This window comes from Pseudorasbora parva, chromosome 22 (assembly GCF_024679245.1).
Source record: "Pseudorasbora parva isolate DD20220531a chromosome 22, ASM2467924v1, whole genome shotgun sequence".
NCBI classification, from domain to species: domain Eukaryota; kingdom Metazoa; phylum Chordata; class Actinopteri; order Cypriniformes; family Gobionidae; genus Pseudorasbora; species Pseudorasbora parva.
The window spans coordinates 14,791,871-14,814,120 of NC_090193.1; the positions used below are offsets into that span (position 1 = coordinate 14,791,871).

The following is a 22,250-nucleotide window of genomic DNA, read 5'->3' on the forward strand; positions in this document are numbered from 1 at the left end:
TTGAAATAAGTCTCTTACGCCTATTTTATTTCTGTGATGCAAAGTTGAATATTGTAATTAACCTCTTACTTTCGATCCTATTTTTACATTTTTATGAAAAAGACATACCCAAATAAAATGTCTGCAGCTCAAAAACTCAGTGGTCTATATTAATAAATCTTGTCTTATTTTAAACTAGACATTTGAAATTCTGTCATAATAACTCAAAGTAGTATAGGAACAGAGTAAAACAAGGTACAATACACTCACCAAAAAGGATTATTAGGAACACTGTTCAATTTCTCATTAATAAAATTATCTAATCAACCAATCACATGACAGTTGCTTCAATCCATTTAGGGGTTTGGTCCTGGTCAAGACAATCTCCTGAACTCCAAACTGAATGTCAGAATGGGAAAGAAAGATGATTTAAGCTATTTTGAGCATGGCATGGTTGTTGGTGCCAGAAGGGCCTGTCTGAGTATTTCACAATCCACTCAGTTACTGGGATTTTTATGCACAACCATTTCTAGGGTTTATAAAGAATGGTGTAAAAATGGAAAAACATCCAGTATGCGGCAGTCCTGTGGGCGAAAATGCCTTGTTGATGCTAGAGGTCAGAGGAGAATAAGTCGATTCAAGCTGATAGAACAGCAACTTTGAGAAGTTGAAGACTGAAAAACGTTGCCTGGTCTGATGAATCTCGATTTCTGTTGAGATGGTAGAGTCAGAATTTGGCATAAACAGAATATGTGTATGGATCCATCATGCCTTGTCACCACTGTGCAGGCTGCTGGTGGTGGTGTAATGGTGTGGGGCATGTTTTCTTGGCACACTTTAGGCCCCTTAGTGCCAATTGGTCATTGTTTAAAGGCCACGGACTACATGAGCATTGTTTCTGACCATGTCCATCCCTTTATGACCACCATGTACCCATCCTCTGATGGCTACTTCCAGCAGAATAATGTACCATGTCACAAAGCTTGAATCATTACAAATTGGTTTCTTAAACATGACAATGAGTTCACTGTCCTCAAATGGCCCCCACAATCACCAGATCTCAGCCCAATAGAGCATCTTTGGGATGTGGTGGAACGGGAGCTTCGTGCCCTGGATATGTATCCGACAAATCTCCATTAACTGTAAGATGCTATCCTATCATTATGGGCCAACATTTCTAAAGAATACTTTCAGCACCTTGTTGAATCAATGCCACGTACAATTAAGGCAGTTCTAAAGGCGAAAGGGGGTCAAACAGTATTAGTATGGTGTTCCTAATAATCCCTTAGGTGCGTGTATACACGTAAGTGATTTTTTAATCGTTTTTATTGAAATTCACTTAGGGAAAAATGGATGAGACTTTAATATTAAAGGCCTGAAAATAAACTAAGTATAAAACTAAATGTTGGTCATGTTTTGATTCAAATTTAAGGATGATACTCTCGAAAATGTAGCTTCTGTAAGCTTTTATTTAAAATAAAAAAAGCCATTTATTTCAGAACATTTGTAATTGTAAAGAGTAGTTTTTCATCAAATAAATCAGCAATACACTGCTAATTATAATGGATATACAGTTACTGAAAACCTATTTACTGAATTTACAAAGGGTAAAAAACTCATTTAGTTTATAAGAACTGTCTGTCAGACATTCTGCAAACTGCTCTAAGGTGTGCACGTGAACTGATAGACGTGCACCAGTGGTCAGCACTAGTTGTATTCACCAGTGCTATTTACATAATATTGCACAAGATGACACCTTTTAATTGGTTACTATGTCCATCCTATTGTCGTTTCCATCCTTATCTAGGCATTGACTGGCTTTATCCAACGAAAACCATGACTGCTATGATTGACACCTGTTCAAGCCTGTAATGCACTTCCTGGATATATTGAGTTACCAGAATGCCTGTAATTGAAGGAGAGAGACCAGAGTAGAGGCACAGGCAATAATTATGGAAAAGGGATTAGAATCGATATTTCATTGAAAATGGACACTCAAAACGCTCATTCCAACAAAGCAGGATTTCTAGTTTATTTTCCTATATTTTCATTGTTTTGGATTGAAAATGTCCCGTTTGACATTTGTGTTGACTACTGTATACAGGCCACCAGGGAACAATACAGACTTTATCAAAGAATTTGCTGGTTTTCAATCAGAGTTAGTCTAGATAAAGTACTAATTGTTGATGATTTTAATATCCATGTAGACAATGAAAGTTAATCAATATCAAATCAAATTGTGAAATTTGTGACAATGCCCAGCGCTTTAGTGTAATTTATTTTTATTTATTTTTATGTTTTACTTTAAGCAAATATTATCTTTAACCTTTATTTTCTTGTCAGAGTGCACCAAAATGTTATAATGTTATAATGATTGAGGCTCTAGACATTTTTTTTATACCAAACCATACAAAATGTTAATGCCGTGGCAAATAGTTTTGGTTTTATATTTAATTTGATTAAATGAATGTTTAAGTTGATATTAACAAGAAATATTGTAACTGTTACTAACTTTTAACTGCTGTAAAAAAAACACCTTATTTGTTTAAAGTGTTTGCAAACCATATATTATTGCACTTTTGTTGATAAAGCAGCACTTTTAAAATAAAAGTATGCAATACTTTTGCACATACTGCGACTCATCACGATTAATCACAGAAAATCATGCGATTAATCATGAATAAACATTTTAATCGTTGCCCAGCACTAATTTATTTACAACATAAATAATTACAGATACTGAATTGAGATTAATGTTTTAAATCTGACTGGTTTATAAATCAATTTTCTACAGTTTACATAACAAATCAAATCAGAAAAATATCGTAGTTGTATTAATAGTAAAGTCTTTGATTTCACGTTCAATACAATAAAAAAAAGATCGAACCAAAAACTTTAAGAAATTCTTTCAGAAGTCTTAGGCATGCATTTTGAGAGTCAGTTACTCTGAACAAACATCTTGTTCCCCTTGATTGTGCTTTTTCTTCCATGTCCTAGAAAGTGGTAGCCTGGTCTTACCAGACTCTTGTACATTTCATTTGTACATAGTCTGGCCACTCCATTGACAAGGGTTTATTTCCGCAAAGGCGGGCACTTTGTTGAAGTTTAAAACTATTCGATCTGCCCTTAGCCACTCTGGATCTGCCATAACCAATCGCTAATGTTTGGTCATGACGTATGTCATGCGCCCTTCACCTGTTTCACACAAATCCGACAACGTAAATGTGCACTTGTGCATGCCACCATAAAATCATAGGATAAAACCTAAAACTCGTGCATTCGGATTGTGATTTATTCGCGGTGGACGGGAGAGTTTTGTGATCGGGAACGCGCCACTCACGTGGTCCGTAACATGATTGTATGCTGTAAATAAAATGTCATATGCTTGGTATTATAATAAATGCTGCGATAAATAACAGACTATTTCAAATGTTTAAGTGCTTTTATTTTAATTTTGTTTGAGTGGTGATGAAATATATTGCTCTTGGTAAAACTTGCCAGCATTTTAAAGAAATACAAGTCTAGAAATGCATTCAAATTATAAACAGTGAATTTTGAAGTGATATATCTGAAAACTCAGAGATGTGGATTCGGACAGCTATTACATCACCACATGACCTTGCACTTGTCAAAAGCAGTGGGTAACTCAGCCAGGGATTTTTACATGGGTGGTGAGAGACAGACGGCAATAAAATAACTGACAAGTCCCTTTAACTTAAATGATGGCAATACCTTCTGACCCCACGAGAAACAGTTACCGTCTAAATACAACAACTCCTTCATCACTAACGGAGCGAGCTTGAAAATCAATCTTTTCCCGAATTCCCCCTGTTGGGGAGGAGGGCCACAACATCATGGCCACCAACAAACCCCAGCCAGCAAAGATTGTTATTGCTCCGGCTTTAACTTCTGGATATTCGGCAGCGGTGCCACAATGGAATGAATGGTTTCGTTCGCATCTTTCTCCACCGCCATTACTGAACTACACCTCAAACTAGCGTATGACATCAACGTCATCGTTCTCAGCCACTACCTCAGTTCGCTGATTGGACCGGTAAAAATTTGTTCGGAGAAAACCTTAGAAAACACAGCAGTCCCAGACGTAGTACTGAAGGAAAATGAAAATTGAGCAGAAGTACATAGGAGGGCAGAGCCAGGCTAAGAAACATGGTACCATGCATTTTAAACTTACAAACAATGTTGCCAACTCTGTCTCTTTTAGTGTCTTAGAAATGTTCTTGTAGCCATAGCCTTATTCTTTGAGCTATTATGAGAGTTCTTTTGTCTTGGCATTTTCTGTTAGTCATAGCATATGCATGAGCTAAATGTATGCACATGTCATAACTCTAAGTGCCATTATAGAGTTCCCAAAGGCTTAATTGAGTTTTAACACCATTTTGTACCCTACCATACTAGCAAGTGATTTAAAAACAGCAATACTGAATAGGGGATAAATAAATATGACATAGCTGTATTATGAAAGAAATCCTATAACTAAAAACTATTACATTGTACATTGACATTATCCCTTTTAATATGCTACCAAAGTGTTATTTTACAATTAAAAAATAGCTTCATATTTTTGCACTTGTTTTCCATATACTCTGGAAATATACTTGCAAGTCATATAAAAGACTCTGCACTAGGAACACACTAATGTAAATGTATTACTCACAAAATATAAAGGATGACTCCCACCGACCACATGTCAACCTCAGGACCATATGCATTTCCTCTGAGGATCTCAGGAGCTGAGTGGATATGAGAATAGAGGCGAATGATTGCCAATGAATTGACTTATAAAAATGTATTAGTCATTCACTGAAATTAGCTTGCTTCACTGAAATTTGCTTATCTAAAAATAAGGAAATAAATAACGGTGGTTAATTCACAAAACAAATAATGTGTTATGTTAAATTCTGACTCACCGCAGTAGCCAGGGGTCCCGCATACCGTCTTCATCGTCACTTGCTCATCAATTATTTTAGAAAGGCCAAAGTCCGCTGTGGACATTGAACCAATACAAACCCATGAATTACTGAAAGAGTTCACTGTTAAGTCTCATTTTCCCCACATCAAATACATAATGGATTAAATGTATGATTATACAGTCCGTTACCTATCTTAAGAGGTGCATCTATTGACAAGTCAGCATAGAGGAGATTTTCTGGTTTTAGGTCTCTGTGAACAACTCCATTCTCATGTAAGTACTGCAACAGAAATAGAACAGATGGAGCAGATCACATTTGTGGACATATAATGATAATGTAAGTGATTAATTCTCTGTTTTTTGTACAAAGAATAAAAGTCAACATGGTCCAAAACAACATTTGACTCCACAGATTTTAGTTGACAATAACATACAAAATATATTTCAAATAAATGTTTTTGTTCTCCACAGATCATATAAGTCATATAATTTCGGTGGGTGTAAATATACTAGGGCTCTCAATTAAGCTCTTAAGTCACTATCACTATAACCACCATATACCCAACAGAATGTGACAGGTGTCACCACCCACACAGGAAAGAAAAAGTTCATCACAATGTATCATACAGTAGTTAATTTGGAAAGGTACAAGTTCCACAGTAGGATACAAGGTGGAAAAAGGACTTTGTTATCTAGTCTAGACGGGTTTTTAACACAAGGGCAAGTTGAAGGGATGAAAAGCATATTGTGTGTGAGTGACAAATGTCATGTATGGAAATTTGCAGCAATTTGCTAAATCATGCTGAGCATCATAGATTAACTGGATACACAGTAAGATGACTGGCAATATGATTGAGGCAACATAAAAAATTTCAGAGTAATCAGAAAGTCTGCAAAGCCCCAACCACCTCTAATTTAACTACTCTAATAGGTGATTTGATATGTTTAGTGAATTCATTAGAACTTATAAGGCAGCTCTAGGAGCATGTTTTTGTGCCTGATTGTGTGTGACTGCATGACATCCTCGGTTCTCAGAAGTCCTGATGGAGTGTAGGTGGGAAAGATGAGTTCACTGAGGCAGTCTGGTGCAGTTTTCTGTTAAAACAGCTGTCATGAAGGCAGAAACAGACTCTGTCTGATTCTGTCATCATTTACTCATGTTGTTTCAAGCCAGTATGACTTTCTTTCTTTTGCATAATATAAAAGGATTTTTAAAATAATTTTGTGATATCTCTTTTCCATGTAGGCACAATAAAATGGTGACTGAGGCATTCAGGTGATTTCCCTCCATTGAGCTGTTAAAGTGGCAATGTGATGAAGTAGTGACAGATCTTCTCTTTTGCATTGATACGTATATCAGAATGAAATAAATTATTTTAAAAAAAGAACTGATTGTCCAATGGATGTAGGCAGATCTAAATGCAAGTTGGTATTTTGTATGAGAGAAAAAAATCTGAAGTTTTACTGGAAGACTGAGGATCATATTTTAATGAAAATCAAAAGAGGTCAAAAACATTTAAAATGAAAACATGCATGGATGAATCATTAAAGGGTCATGAAACCCCAAAACACTTTTTTTGAGATGTAAACAGATATGTATAGGCTGCACATCATTGAAAACACTAAGGGTACTCATTAATGGTATTCATGTGTGAAAATAGTTATTTTTGCATTTTTCAGAGCGATTTTTGTCTTCCGGATTGAAAAGCTTAGTCGGAGCAACGTCACAAATGCTGACGTCGGCGCGGCCTTTTCGGCCCAAGTATGGGCTGCTGGGCACATGCTGACGTCGACCGCTCCGAGCGATTCTCGATATATATTCATGACATAAAGCTCATTCAGTCCAATCCCTGCGCTGTAGTATGCATACAAGATAATTTAGTTAATATGCATGAGACAGTCCCTTCTGTCAGTCTCGTCTTCCATCATTATTGTAGAGATATGGTGGGGAAGTTTTGGAAGCAGCGTGCGGAAAAGTCACGGAGGAAAGCTAGGCGTTGTGCTGATACGAAATAACGTAAAGGGCGCCGAGCGAGCTGTAACCGGCACCGTCTGTGGAAGCCTTTGCTATAAAGGCTCGGTAAAGTAAAATTTCACCTGAGGAATCGCACGCCGAACCTTCAAGCGTTGACTATCTAATTTATGTCAGGAGTGCAAAATAACCAATCTGTAATCTATAGGCTAATGAACAAAAGCCACGTCCTCTCCGTTTTATTTGTCGTCACAGCCATGCACTAAACCGCATGTGTTCGGGCTCTTAGTGAAACAGTGTGCATATTTGGACAAATATAGATTTAGCTGCCGAGTGATAGACAGCGCGGATCGTCACGGCAACCCAGTGCGCGTCGCTCTGCTTCAGATGCGCGGTCGAGACTATGAAGCCTCAAACCCCTTCGCTTTTACCCCGATCTAGAATTACACATCTGTCACATCGCATGTTGGGTGGTTCACGTTCTCTTATCATGTCGGCGCGTTGTTCATCTTGCCAAACAGCGTGCATATTTGGACAAATATAGTTTTATCACGTTTGCAAAATATTTCGTCATGCAGAATAACATTTATTTTAATTTCTCACTGAATTATGCTGGTTTCAAGAGCTGAATGATTTGCGATCTCTGCTGCACGCCATTCATAGCTCTCTCATTCGCTGTACTCGTCCCTCATTTAATTTCACTGTGGTAAACAATGCCAACGTGAACCAAGAACATGTCTCAGAACCGCTGTAACTGCTGCTATTGGTATCTCTAATCTTAATGCTCCTAATGACACTCCCCTATTTATGCAAACATTCCCTCTTTCCACGCAATACCATCCCACCTTTTCACAGTCGACCACTCCCCTTTTAACAAGCTTTTTCAAATCGAAGGTGTGAAAAAACACCGCTGTAGCAGGGGGGTTTCATGACCCTTTAACAATAAGAACAATAACATGCATTTAGAAAATAATGTGAATTTTAATTTTATGCTGACTTGAATAGTTGAATAACTGAATCAGTGAGTTAAATAAGTCAGCTTGCAGGGACGACAATTATGACTGAATTTTCATTTTTGGTCCAAACTATTTTGCTTTACAAATCATCGCTGGGCTCCAGTTTTCAGTCTTTGTCTGAACCTTTCAAACTTTCTGTCTTCCCTGAAGAGGTTTTTCTAGCACTCTGTTAAGATCATGGGGTTGTTCCACATTATCTGGGCATGGGTGTTTGTGACCTGCAGTCTGATAAGTGTGAGGATGACTCATTTGGTGTCAGGCTGTGTTAATTAAGTTTGTTTTCATAGACACAAGACAGATGTTGTTCCTTTAACACAAATCCAAAAATAAAAAGTGCATCATGATGGGTGGGGAGACACTGAGCATGTTTACATGTACACCAGTAAGCAGACAACTCACAAATATCAGCTTATTGAAATAACCAGATTTCCCCGTTTACATGCAAACCAGTAAACTGGCAACGCAAGTAAACGTCTCAGTTACGGATGTAACCCTCATTCCCTGTGGAGGGAAAGGAGATGTAACGTCAGTGACTGACGAATGGGGGTTTCACCTAGAAGATCTAGAAAACGGCCAATGGCAGTGCCAATGCCATGGGCATGCAGAATTTGCATAGCGTAACTCCACCCCACCAGGTGGGTATATAAGGAAGTACGCTGGCATGATCGCATTATGTTTACTTGCTGAGGAGCCACTGAACTCTTGGCCGTTCCAACGGTACAGCGGATGTGGCAGAGGTATGTTATGTCTCCATTCCCTCCTCAGGGAACGAGGGTTACATACGTAACCTTTCGTTCAGTCACTCCGAGTAACGTCAGTGATTGACAATTGGGACCCAATTTAATCATGCCACTCTGCTGTCTTTCAGTGCCCTGCGTAAGTGTGAGTGCTCTGTCGTAAGACTAGTACAAATAAAGGACTCCCATCTATAACAGGAATTACCAAGGTACACTTAGGAGGACTTAGAAAGTACACATATGACCCGCTAAGGGCTGCATATCTGCAGATCACTGGGGTATCAGCCGAAGGTGGATATTTAAACCCAGGGGGCGGCAAGCTTGCCAAGGGAAGACACCCGCTCAGGGAGGCTTACGGTGGAAATACACATGTGGGGGTCGCCTGGAGGGGGAACCATGCACATGAAGGCACCTGGAGCAACGAGTGTCTGGGCTAGATAGTGCAGACTTATTGGCATATGCATCGACAGTGCTGGAGAAGCTCAAGGCTTCCGGGGAAGCTCACCTGAGGAGAATATCGCACATATCCGCTCTGTGGAGTGGAATGGCGAGCAAGCGAAGACACCTGAGCCTAGTCCCTTACCGGCCACTTGTATAGGCGAGTATATAGTCGGACACAGGCTCCACTCGGAGATTGTAGAATCTGGCGAATGTATTCGGTGTCGCCCAGCCTGCAGCTCTGCAGGTGTCTGTTAGTGAAGCGCCATGCGCTAAAGCCCAAGAGGAGGCCACACTCCTAGTGGAGTGTGCCATGACCCCAAGGGGGCATGGACGCCCCAGCATCTGGTAAACCAAAACAATCGCGTCCACTATCCAGTGAGATAACCTTTGCTTTGAGAGAGCCTTCCCTTTCAGCTTCCCACCAAAACAGACAAAGAGCTGGTCTGAGGTCCTGAAACACCGTGTCCTGACAACGTAAGCGCGGAGAGCGCATACTGGACAGAGCAGGGCCAAGGCTGGGTCTGCCTCCTCCAAAGGCAGAGCTTGCAGGTTCACCACCTGGTATCTGAATGGAGTGGTGGGAACCTTGGGCACATATCCAGGCCGGGGTCTCAGGATCACGTGAGAGTCACCCGGCCCGAAATCCAGGCAAGCTTTGTCAACCGAAAATACGTGCAGATCCCCTACCCTCTTTATGGAGGCCAATGCAGTCAGGAGCGTCGTCTTCATAGACAAGAACTTAACATCTACTGACCGCAAAGGCTCAAAGGGAGCCCTCTGCAGAGCATCTAAGACTACTGAGAGGTCCCAAGAGGGCACGAGGTGAGCGAGAGGATGTAGTCTCCTTGCTCCCCTCAGGAACCTGATTATCAGGTCATGCTGACTTACCGGTTTGTTGTCCAAGAGGTGATGATAGGCAGTGATAGTGGCCACATAAATCTTGAGGGTGGAAGGAGACAGCCTTTGAACCAACCCTTGGAGGAACGATAGCACAGACCCGATTGGGCATTTCCAGGGGTCTTCTTGGCGAGAAGAACACCAGGTGACGAAGAGGTTCCACTTCAGGTGGAAGGTCTCGTAGACTCAGCCCAAGCGGAAGTGATGGTAGCCACCACGGGAGGTGGTAGGGTACTCAAACCTGCTGCGTCCCATCCAGGTTGCCACACGTGGAGGTTAGATCCCCATCTCTGAGAGAGGAGGTCCTGTCTCAGAGGAATCGGCCAGGGAGGGGCTGTCGCAAGGAGTAGGAGTTCTTTGTGCCAGTACGGGGTGACCAAATGACCTGCTCCTTGTTCTCTCTGACCTTGGACAGAACCTGTGCAAAAAGCCTCATGGGGGGATACACATATTTCAGTCAGGGAATAATACAGGCTGCAATGGGACGAGTCGTGGGAGGCAAACAGATCTACCTGTGCATCCCCCGAACTGATCCCAATCAGCTGGACCATCTGGGGATGGAGTCTCCATACCCCAGGGAGTGGCTGAAGCCGTGAGGGCTTGTCGGTTGCACGGTTCAGGATCCCCGGGATATGGACAGGACAAAGGGACCTCAGATGCTTCTGACTCCACAAAATGAGATGGTGGGCGAGTTGGGACATGCGGCGGGAGTGTAGACCACCCTAGTGGTTGATGTACGCTACAACAGCCGTGTTGTCTGACCTGACTAGTACATGTTGACTCTTCAGCAACGCTCGGAAGAACCGTACTGCCAGCAACTCGAGGCAATTGTCACGCAGGAGGTGCTGGGGTCCTGTCCAGTAGCCCGCAGCAGCATGTCCATTGCACATGGCACCCCAACCCATGGTGGAGGCATCTGCTGACACAACAATATGCCTGGAAACTTGTTCTAAAGGTATGCCAGCCCGTAAAAAGCTGAGGTTTGACCACAGGGTGAGTGTCTGTCTGCAAGCCGAGTCACTGGGACCCGGAGCGTGCCAGACTGCCATGCCCATCTCGGGACTGGATCGCAAAGCCAGTGCTGAAGCGGTCTCATATGAAGCAATCCGAGCGGCGCCACCGTACAGGCTCAGGCTCGTGTTCAGAAAGAGACTCAGGATCAGGAAGTGACTTGTAGACTAAGACAGGCTTGGGTTCAGAAATAGACTCTGGCTCGAGAACAAACTCTGAATTATGTGTAGCTGTTGTATTCAAAGCCATATGGACAAATAGCACCACTGCCATAATTGAAAGCACAGAGGAAGAGAGGAAGACCAAATAAACTCAGGGATTTAGAAACATCAGCAAGAATACTAAAGGATAGAGGCTTAGGAAAGCCAGCTTTTCTGCCCATACTCAAAGATGGATCTGCCAATTTAGCTATCAAGCCCCAATGTGGATAGGAAGCCTTGGCCTCCTCAATCGGTTCATCAACGACACCCAGGAACACAGGAATGTGTCCGTGATGGCTGAAGACTGAAAGGTTTTATCCTTAACAGGAGACTTTGATATGAAAACTGTGCTGACAACTGACAGCTCTGACTGGACTGCGCTGGCGGCTCTCACAGGACTGTGCTGACATTTTTTTCTGAATTACAGTGCCTTGCGAAAGTATTCGCCCCCCTTGAACTTTGCAACCTTTTGCCATATTTCAGGCTTCAAACATAAAGATATAATACTGTAATTGTTTTGTGAAGAATCAACAACAAGTGGGACACAATCATGAAGTGGAATGAAATTTATTGGATATTTCAAACTTTTTTAACAAATAAAAAACTGAAAAATTGGGCGTGCAAAATTATTCGGCCCCTTTACTTTCAGTGCAGAAAACTCTCTCCAGAAGTTCAGTGAGGATCTCTGAATGATCCAATGTTGACCTAAATTACTAATGATGATAAATAGAATCCACCTGTGTGATATCAAGTCTCTGTATAAATGCACCTGCACTGTGATAGTCTCAGAGGTCCGTTTAAAGCGCAAAGAGCATCATGAAGAACAAGGAACACACCAGGCAGGACCGAGATACTGTTGTGGAGGAGTTTAAAGCTGGATTTGGATACAAAAAGATTTCTCAAGCTTTAAACATCCCAAGGAACACTGTGCAAGCAATAATATTGAAAGGGAAGGACTATCAGACCACTGCAAATCTACCAAAACCTGGCCGTCCCTATAAAGTTTAAGCTCATACAAGGAGAAGACTGATCAGAGATGCAGCCAAGAGGTACATGATCACTCTAGATGAACTGCAGAGATCTACAGCTGAGGTGGGAGATTCTGTCCATAGGACAACAATCAGTCGTATACTGCACAAATCTGGCCTTTATGGAAGAGTGGCAAGAAGAAAGCCACTCTTAAAGATATCCATAAAAAGTGTCAATTAAAGTTGCCACAAGCCACCTGGGAGACACACCCAACATATGGAAGAAGGTGCTCTGGTCAAATGAAACCAAAATTGAACTTTTTGGCAACAATGCAAAACGTTATGTTTGGCCTAAAAGTAACACAGCTCATCACCCTGAACACACAATCCCCACTGTCAAACATGGTGGTGGCAGCATCATGGTTTGGGCCTGCTTTTCTTCGGCAGGGACAGGGAATATGGTTCAAATTGATGGGAAGATGGATGGAGCCAAATACAGGACAATTCTGGAAGAAAACCTGATGGAGTCTGCAAAAGACCTGAGACTGGGACGGAGATTTGTCTTCCAACAAGACAATGATCCAAAACATAAAGCAAAATCTACAATGGAATGGTTCAAAAATAAACATATCCAGGTGTTAGAATGGCCAAGTCAAAGTCCAGTCCAGAATCTGTGGAAAGAACTGAAAACTGCTGTTCACAAACGCTCTCCATTCAACCTCACTGAGCTCGAGCTGTTCTGCAGGGAAGGAGGAATAGGCAAAAAATTCAGTCTCTCGATGTGCAAAACTGATAGAGACATACCCCAAGCGACTTACAGCTGTAATCGCAGCAAATGTGGCGCTACAAAGTATTAACTTAAGGGGGCCGAATAATTTTGCACGCCCAATTTTTCAGTTTTTGATTTGTTTAAAAAGTTTGAAATATCCAATACATTTTGTTCCACTTCATGATTGTGTCCCACTTGTTGTTGATTCTTTAAAAAAAATTACAGTTTTATATCTTTATGTTTGAAGTCTGAAATGTGGCAAAAGGTTGCAAAGTTCAAGGGGGCCGAATACTTTCACAAGGCACTGTAAGTTGCAGGAAATTATTATTCATCCATTTTTTTTTAAATATCAGCTATGCACTCAGCTATGCGTTAATCTTATGAATTGTTAAGTTTCATCAGGGTGTGAAAAAATATAGAGCTGAGTATCTTCAGCATAACCATGAAAACTAATGCCATGCTTCCTAATGATATCTCCCAGTGGTAAAAAGCAATGGTCCTAAAACTTAGCCTTGCAGTATTTCATACTTGTGATCGGTGTGACAACTCTTCATTTACTGCTACAAACTGATAACGGCACTGGTACGATAACCATACCAGTGCAATTTCACTTATGCCAACATAAGTTTTGAGTCTATTCAGAAGAATGTTGTGGTCGATAGTATCAAATGCAGTGCTAAGATCAAGTAACACTAATAGAGAGATACAACCATGATCAGATGATAAGAGTAAATCATGTAACTCTGATGAGAACAGTCTCAGTACTATGATACGGTCTAAGTCCTGACTGGAAATCCTCACAGATTCTTTTTAAAAAAGGAACAAAATTGTGAAGACACTGCCTTTTCTAGTATTTTTGACAGAAACGGTAGATTTGAAACGGTAGATTTCTGATGTAATACTGTAGTAGATGGCTACATGGTTATAATTGTATTCCTAATATTATCAATCTTATAGTAAAGATCATGAAGTCATTACTGCTGTGCAGTTTACAAACATCAGAAGTTGAAGTTTTATTTTTGGACAAATAAATGCATAGGTATCTTAGAAGAGAGTCGATAAATAAGCAGATCTAGTAGTTTTTATGACCTTTCTGTATGCAATCATGCTCTCTCTCCATGAATTGCGAAAATCTCCAGTTTTGTTTCCTTGCAGCCGCACTACATTTTTCTGGCTGCTGTTTTAAGGGCCCAACTGTGCTCGTTGTACCAAGGCGTTGGACTATTTTCTTTTCTCTTTTTTATGCACCGGGGAGCAACTGTGTCTAAAGTGCTGGAAAAGAAAGAGTCAATAGTTCTGTTGCAACATCCAGTTCCTCTAGGCTATCTGGGATGCAGAGGAGAAGGAACTGATGAGGAAGATTATTTGGGAGTACCGGGAATATAATAGAACGAGGGACGACTTGATGTTATATGTATGTTTTTTATTATTAAAGTCTTTTAAATGTTAGGTTCCTGCCTACTTCCTTCCCATATCAAATAACTTTAATACCCACAGAATGTGAAAGCCTAGTTGCATGTTTACCGGGAGCCAGAGCGCTTGACATCAAAGCAAATGTAATAGTGCTGGCTAATGCTAATTATAAATTCTTTAAAATTATTATTCATGTCGGCACTAATGATGTTCGCCAGTAGGAGATCAACAAAAATAACATTAAAGAGGTGAACTCCTGTATGATGGCATGATAACGTTTTTTGTTCTGGCCCCCTCCCTGTTAAAATAAGTGATAAGATAGTTAGCAGAAATAAGTGGTGAATTAAAGTGGTGTCGGCAAAATAACAGGGTTTATAGACAATTGCGAAAGCTTTTGGGGTAGACCTGACCTGTTGAAAAGAGATGGTATCCCTCCAGGGATGTTATCACTTTTCTCTAGTAAACTGACATATAGTCTTAGAGCTAAACCTTGACTAACTGGGGCCCAGGTCAGGAAGTAGACGGACTGGGCCCCGTCTACTTCCTGTAGCCAATATGGCAGGACTATCACTGCTGCCACTAAAGATTGCTTTGTAAATAATCTTCCTCATCAGTTTCATCTCCTCAGCATCCCAGATAGCCATAAGGAACTCAATGTTGCGACAGAAACTACTGAATCTCTCTTTTACAGCACTTTAGACATAGTTGCTCTCCTGCACTTAAAGAACATCAAATAAACTAGTCCAACACCATGGTACAATGAGCACACGCAGGCCCTTAAAACCGCACCAGAAAAATGGAGTACAGCTGGAAGAAAACAAAACCCAAGATTTTTTGTATTTCGTGGAAAGAGAGCATGATTGTATACAGAAAGGTCATAAAAACTGATAGAATAGCTTATTTCTCGACTATCTCAGAAGAAAACAAACACAACAGTTAGAGGCCCAGTTCGTGCTGGGCCTGTTTTGTTCTTCTGTGTGTCTTGTGTTGTCTGCAGGTGTGCTGTTTAGTGGGGGTGTGGTTTCCCACCTGACGCTCGTTCCCAGGTTTATAAGAGCTGCAGCCCTATGATTGTGAAGGGGGACTAGGATGTGACTGCACTTGTCTGAGCGGCTGCTGTTTTGTTATCTTTGGTTATACTAATTTGTTGCGTTCATTCAGATTCATGCTTACATTACACTTCCATGCACGCTTTCACTACTGGCTTACAAAAATACTGATTGCTGATTGTTAATTTACTTTGTTCTTATGTTGTTTAGGTAATAAATTATTCTTGTTCACTACTTGCTGGTCCATGTTGCCTCCCATTCATGTTGCAATATTGAGCCGGTTGAAACATATGGGGGCTCGTCCATTTTTTTCTTTTCTTTTCTGAGAGGCACATGGAGTGGTAATTAGTGAAGAGGATCAGGTGTGCTTATGTTTGGTAGTGGCGCATTATGTTCACGTTCGGCTGGTTTGGCTTCGAACAGGTAAGTTAATGCGGCTCACAGTTTGGTTTGCTCCCCGGGTAGGTTGTAGTTTGTTTGTTGTTTTTGGTGAATTCCTGGGTTGAGTGCACTACCGTGGTTGTGGGTCTGGACCGATAGTTCAGCTCTGCGCCAGCGGTATTAGTTGTCTGTGGCTTCATCGTTCTGTGATTTGATATGGCATCGTTAGAAGAGTTTGTAAGCTTCCCGTCAGAAGAGAAATTAAATTTATGTTTGAAGCAGCAATTGTGGGGGATTGTAGAGAGGTATAAGCTGGCGAGGATTGATAAACAGTTATGAAAAGATGAATTGCGAACGTTGGTTAAGAACAAATTGATTGATTGTGGCATGCTAACTTGGGTGCGGGAAATAGTAATAGGTGGATTTGACGTAGGATCACAGAAATCGTCTCGGGTTATGTATATAACCCATGTTTCCTGAGAGGGACCGAGCACTGCATCGGAACAACGAATTTGAGGATACACCCTAAACATCAGCGGATCTGAAGTATGAATGAAACTAGTCCAATCCTGATTGGTTTTTGCGTCATGACGTAGATGTGATGGCATACCCGGAAGCTATAAAGGGGAGACCGGTGCGTAGTAGCGTCAATTATTGCGATATAAGCGAGCCAAAACTGATTTCCTCCATTGAGCTGACCTTTCCAAATATATCCTCAGGGCCCTGACTGGGCACAAGAAAAAGTCTACCTTCTTCCGTCGTCACGTGGGGCGGGCGATGAAATGCCTAAAGAACCAAGGACCTGACCACACTAGAAGGCACTATAGGCGCATAGCCTGGCCTAGGGTGTAAGAGGGCTTTAACTCCTCCGGGGGCAAACTCCAGGCAAGTTGGCATCACTGCCAAGGCCTGGAGATCCCCCACTCTCCTCAGAGAAGTGATTGCCAAGAGAAATGCCACTTTTAGGGTCATGTTCTTAGGTTCTACCCAATCCAGTGGCTCGAAGGGGATCTCAACCAACCCTTTGAGCACCACCGCCAGATCCCATGTAGGAACTCTGGTACGGGCTACAGGCCTCATCCTCCGTGCCCCACGGAGGAACCGTACAACCAATTGGTGCCAACCCAAGGACCCATCACTTAAAGGAGCGTGGAAAGCTACAATAGCAGCCACCTACACCTTGAGTGTGGGCGGGGTAAGCCCTGCAGAGAAATGATTTTGGAGGAACTCCAGCACTGAAGCCACTGGGCAGTTAACTGGGTCAACCTCATGGTCTCTACACCAAGAAGCAAAAACATTTCATTTGATGCTGTACAATCTCGTCGTAGACGGAGCCCTGTAACTGAGTAAGGTCTCTATAACATCTGCTGGCATTTTTATCATTGGTGCGCTACTTCTAATGTCGATACGTTTGAGGCCTGCGGGTGTTGATTTTCACTGAGCAGCTCAAGTATATAATTCCTGAGAATATTGCTACCTATATTAATGAGAATAAACCTAATATTGCTGGGTAGGCTGCAGTGTTGGCCAATGATTTTGTTTTGACGCATAGAAGTATTGGTGATTATCGAGTGAATAGAGGGGTAGGAATTATAGAAATAGTTACTCTAGGCCAAATGTTCGGAAAACTGATTTTTCATTAAACATGGAGAAAATGCCTAGGGGACAATATGCCTGATTTTGTGAGATACAGGTGCTATGGAATCATTTATTTTAAAGTCTGTTTTGCCGTTTTCATCAGTTTCGAGTTTGGGAAAAAGTGTACTGGTTCAGAGGATAGCACTTACAAGTATGTCAGTTCCGTTTCATAAAGTTGTGTTGCAATCTGAATTAGTAAGTGATGAAGTGATTATGGGTATTTGGCCGTCACTGCCGGTGAGAGGAGTGGATGTGATTTTGGGTAATAATCTGGCTGCTGAGCGTGTGTGGCCAGATGTAGTTCCGTTACCCATTGTCACTCCGCTACCTGTCAGTTCAGGTTACGTTGCTGCTGAGGAATTTCCGGATGTGTTCCATCATTCTTGTTCACTACTTGCTGGTCCATGTTGCAATATTGAGCCGGTTGTAACACAACCCTAGGTATTTATTCAATACAGTGACTAACTTAAACAAAAATAAAGCTTCAACGTCTGATGTTTGTTAACAGCTCAGCAGTAATGATGAACTTCTTTTCCGTGCAAGATTGATAATATTAGGAACAAAATATATAACCATGCAGTCTACTACAGTATCACACCAGACAGTACATTGTAGTGTCACTGAGGAACAATTACACTCATTGACTGCTATAGGAGAAGAATAAAGTGGCTAAACTCATTAAATCATCAAAATCAACAACATATATGCTCGACCCTAACTACCAACTAATCTCTTCCAGAGATCATAGATTCTTTTCTTATATCATTAATTCTTCCTTGTCACTAGGATATTTAAATTGGCTATTATTAAACCACTTATTAAAAAAATGCTACCACTAGGAGATATCATTAGGAAGCATGGTGTTAGTTTTCATTGTTATGCTGTTATGCTCGTCAGTTAGGAGCCCGGGTGTGCTCTTTGATACAAATCTTTAATTTGAAGCCATGTTTCTAGCATCTGTAAAACGGCATTCTACCATCTTAAAAATGTATCTAAATTACAGCCAGGGCCCGCCCGTGGCATAGGCGGGATTGGACAAATGCGAGAAAAAATGAGTGATTTTTTCCGGTTTTATTACTGCTACTTTTTATTAATAGCCTATTAATTCGAAATATTAACAAAAAAAACTTAAACAAATCCCCAGACTCTTCCCAGACCACCGCATCAATCTCCTCGTGCCCAGCGAGTGCTTTAGTGTGTCCGATATTGAACGCGCAATCAGTTTAATGTTGAGAATTTGTTGTCGCGTCGCCTCTCGCGCATCTAACAGATAGGAATGCTTTCGCTTTTAATGTGCTTGTTTGCTCGCGCCAGTGAAAGTTGGAAATTTGCCTAATTATTTATGACGGATGGCCAATGTGATTTACTCTTATCATCTGATCGTGGGTGTATCTCTATTAGTGTTACTCGATCTTAGAGCCGCATTTGATACTATCGATTACAATATTCTTTTGAATAGACTCAAAAAATATGTTGGCATTAGTGGAATTGCATAGGCATGGTTTAAATCGTACTTATCTGACTGTTATCAGTTTGTAGCAGTAAATGAAGAGTAAATGAAAAGATGTCACACCGATCACAAGTATAGTATGGAGTGCCGCAAGGCTCAGTGTTAGGACCATTGCTTTTCACCTTGTTTATGCTGCCACTGGGATATATCAACTGGCCAGACTTTTGAGACCGCAATAGACGTGTTGGAGTATAATGTGTTATTTTCAAACCAGCACACTCATGGGCACAGAAATGGGCGCAAATGCATTTGCTATTTAAACAATGTGGCAGAGGATGTGAAAACTGTGTCAGGCTGAAACTAGCAAAAAAACTTGCCTTCCACCTGGTGCCGTATTGCGCCAGGTGGATAATAAGGCCTTGAGTGTGTTTTAAGACCCTACAGTGGGACTTTAAATATCTGGCCAAATAATTTAGGAAATTATAAACAAAGCTAGATTTTTATATTTTCTAAAATCACAAATCCAATGCTAAGTTGTTTGCCATGTTACTGCTTTGTGTTTTCAAAGGTGTTTTGAGTGGATTTAGCAGATTGCAGCTGTTTAGGGTGTTCTATGGTTTCTGGGTATGCCAAATCAAAATGGGATTTTTTTGGGTTAGCTAAGCTATTGAAAAAACAACAACGGTCCTTGACCGGTCAAAGACAGATACAAAGCCTTCCCAAAATTACCATATATGCACCTTATGTCCCATTCAAGCACTAGAGATTGTCATAGACAACATGTATTAAACAGAAATGACCTGCACAGATACATTCTACACATGTGGCTTCCGCATTGTTGCTTCATTGTCAGATTGCTGAGCTGTTATGTAACTCCACCCCACATTCCTCTTGCTCTGGGAGATTAAAAGCTGAGGGAAAAAATTGCAAGTTTTTTTTTTTTTTTCTCTGAGAAGATTATATTTTCACTAGCAGCTCTGCACACGCATCCACTTACTCTACCGTCCGCTTTTGAGTGACGACAAGACTGACCCACATCTCTGCACTGTCAGCCCATCACTGGACATGTGTTCAGCCACACAAACACATTCACAATAATCCTCCAGCTGAGCATGCATTAAAGCAACTGCTGTCCCCCATGACACGTATCATTATATCATGCAATTTGGTCATTATTTGCCTCATATATGTTTCAACAACATTCAGATTATGTTTTACATTTTCAAACTACTCTCTGATCCTCAAAAAAAAAATAAAAAAAAAATAAGTATATTGTACTTTTAAGACTCATACTGCACATTTAAAGGAATATTCTGGTTTAGTAAGCTTAATCGAAAGCATATGTGGCATAATGTTGATTACCACAAAAATTACTTTGATGCGTCACGATTTATATTTAAAGAAAAGCAAAAAAACAACAACAACAAGGATACGATGAGACACTTACAATGGAATATAAGAGCAGAATGGTAAAACATATAATTTTATAAAAGCACTTACATTATCTTTTCTGTTAAAACTTTAGCATTATTTGAGCCATAACTTGGATCTTAAAATGTTTTGGTCATTTGAGGGTTTATGGCTTTCAATTTTCATGGAAACACAGTTATACAATTGCATATAATTGTACACACTAAAATCATGTTAACATGCATGTTTACATCTTGGCTATACTATTGAAATACTGAGCATTTTGATGTTAACGAATTGGCCCCATTTATTTCCAAATACATTTATTTTAGTGCCTCACTGTGACTCAGATTGTTTTTTTCTTTTTAAAGAAGGTACAAGTGTAAATTAATGTTTGAGGTAATCAATATTATGACAACAATAGAATATTTCTTTAAGGCTTCTGTACGTAAATTATCTTTGTTACGACTGGCTAACTTCTGTGTGTATGCGTAAATCATATCAATTACAATAACTTTTACAATAAATAAATAAATAAATAAAAACATTTTGTTTAGTGCCAGCTAAGTAGATGGCATTAACCTGTAAGTGTCTGTGGTTGTTAATGTGTTAATAAGCTCATGGTTATAACATCAAAATCATTGAGATTTCTAAATGCGTACATTTTGGAGTTTTGTATTGTGAAGATCAGAAGGCTACACATCCACATTACCCTCAGTAAATAAAAAAATTCCGACGCACTCCGGTGGTGTTGAAAAAGTTAAAAAGCCTTTAATTCCTCATGACTTATTCTTTTAAAAAAAGGTGACAAGTACACCTATGCATTGTGGCTTACAGGCCTTCATCAATGTGTGATTATCCGTATTGCCTTTCACACATGAATAAAAAAAGTCTGTGCGGGTGAAAAGCCCATTTTATATCCCATGATTTATGTGATCTTACCGCCACAGCCTCTAGAATCTGTTTGATAACGTGAGCTGCATCTCTCTCGCTGTAGTAGCCTCTCTCCACAATCCTGAAACAACACATAACTCATGTAGACATATTCAGCATAAATAAATAAATAGAATAAAACACATAACATAGCACTATCATATGCTTTCAAACATAAACAGCTGATGTTTAAGTGTGTGTGTGTGTGTGTGTGTGTGTGTGTGTGTGTGTGTGTGTGTGTGTGTGTGTGTGTGTGTGTGTGTGTGTTGCATCTGGTAGCATTTAGTGCTCTGTTTAGCAGTGTGTAGATATGTGTAGGCAAACATATCCTGGTGCGGCTCTGCAACAAAAACACTTAAACCAAAATGTATTGTCGACGCTTCAAAAGAGTCTAACTAACCAACTGATGTCAGATATGGACTACTTTGATGATGTTTTCATTACCTTCTGGACGTGGACAGCAAGTGGGCATACACTTACATTCAAAGGACAGTAAGGCCTCGAACTAAATCTAAATTATCTTAAACTGTGTTCCGTGGATGAACAGAGGTCTTACGGGTGTGGAACGACATTGGGGTGAGTCATTAATGAAAGAAATTGCCTTTTTGGGTGAACTAACCCTTTAAACTAATTCAAATACTTGTATAAAAGTTACAAAGCCCTTTACAAAGCTGCTGTTACTTTAAGGCCAAATTCACGGATCCAATACACTGATATACATCTGATATTCTCACAACTGTTAAAGGGGAACTTCAGCGTTGGGAAGATGAAACTGAATTTAAACTGGGTCATTGATGTAGTAGAAATGTGAAATTATTTTTTTTAATTTGGTGCTTTCTAGACTGAGAAAAGACAGAACATGTATTTTTGTCTCATGGGGATGAAAGACAACAATTCCAAAAAAGCTAGAGCCACTGCCCCTCTTGCCCCCTTCCCTCCCTCACGCTCAGAGGATTCCCATAAAAGCGTAATAAAAGTGGTCTGTTTCGCTAAAAATCTACTAATTACGCTAATCCGTTCTGTGTTTTCCCGCTTGCTCCACAGCATCTCTCACAG

The 22,250-nt window shown here is 40.6% G+C and overlaps 1 protein-coding gene across 1 annotated transcript in view; it reads right to left on the reverse strand.

Moving 5' to 3' along the window:
• Positions 1-22,250, reverse strand: part of si:ch73-60h1.1 (calcium/calmodulin-dependent protein kinase type IV) — a 74,952-nt gene that overhangs the window by 32,967 nt on the left and 19,735 nt on the right. Inside the window, exons 5-8 of the mRNA XM_067431701.1 lie at positions 21,204-21,276; positions 5,099-5,189; positions 4,908-4,982; positions 4,655-4,730 (exon numbers count right to left, since the gene is read on the reverse strand). Of these exons, the coding sequence (XP_067287802.1) occupies positions 4,655-4,730; positions 4,908-4,982; positions 5,099-5,189; positions 21,204-21,276 (315 nt within the window). The remainder of the gene's footprint in view (positions 1-4,654; positions 4,731-4,907; positions 4,983-5,098; positions 5,190-21,203; positions 21,277-22,250) is intronic.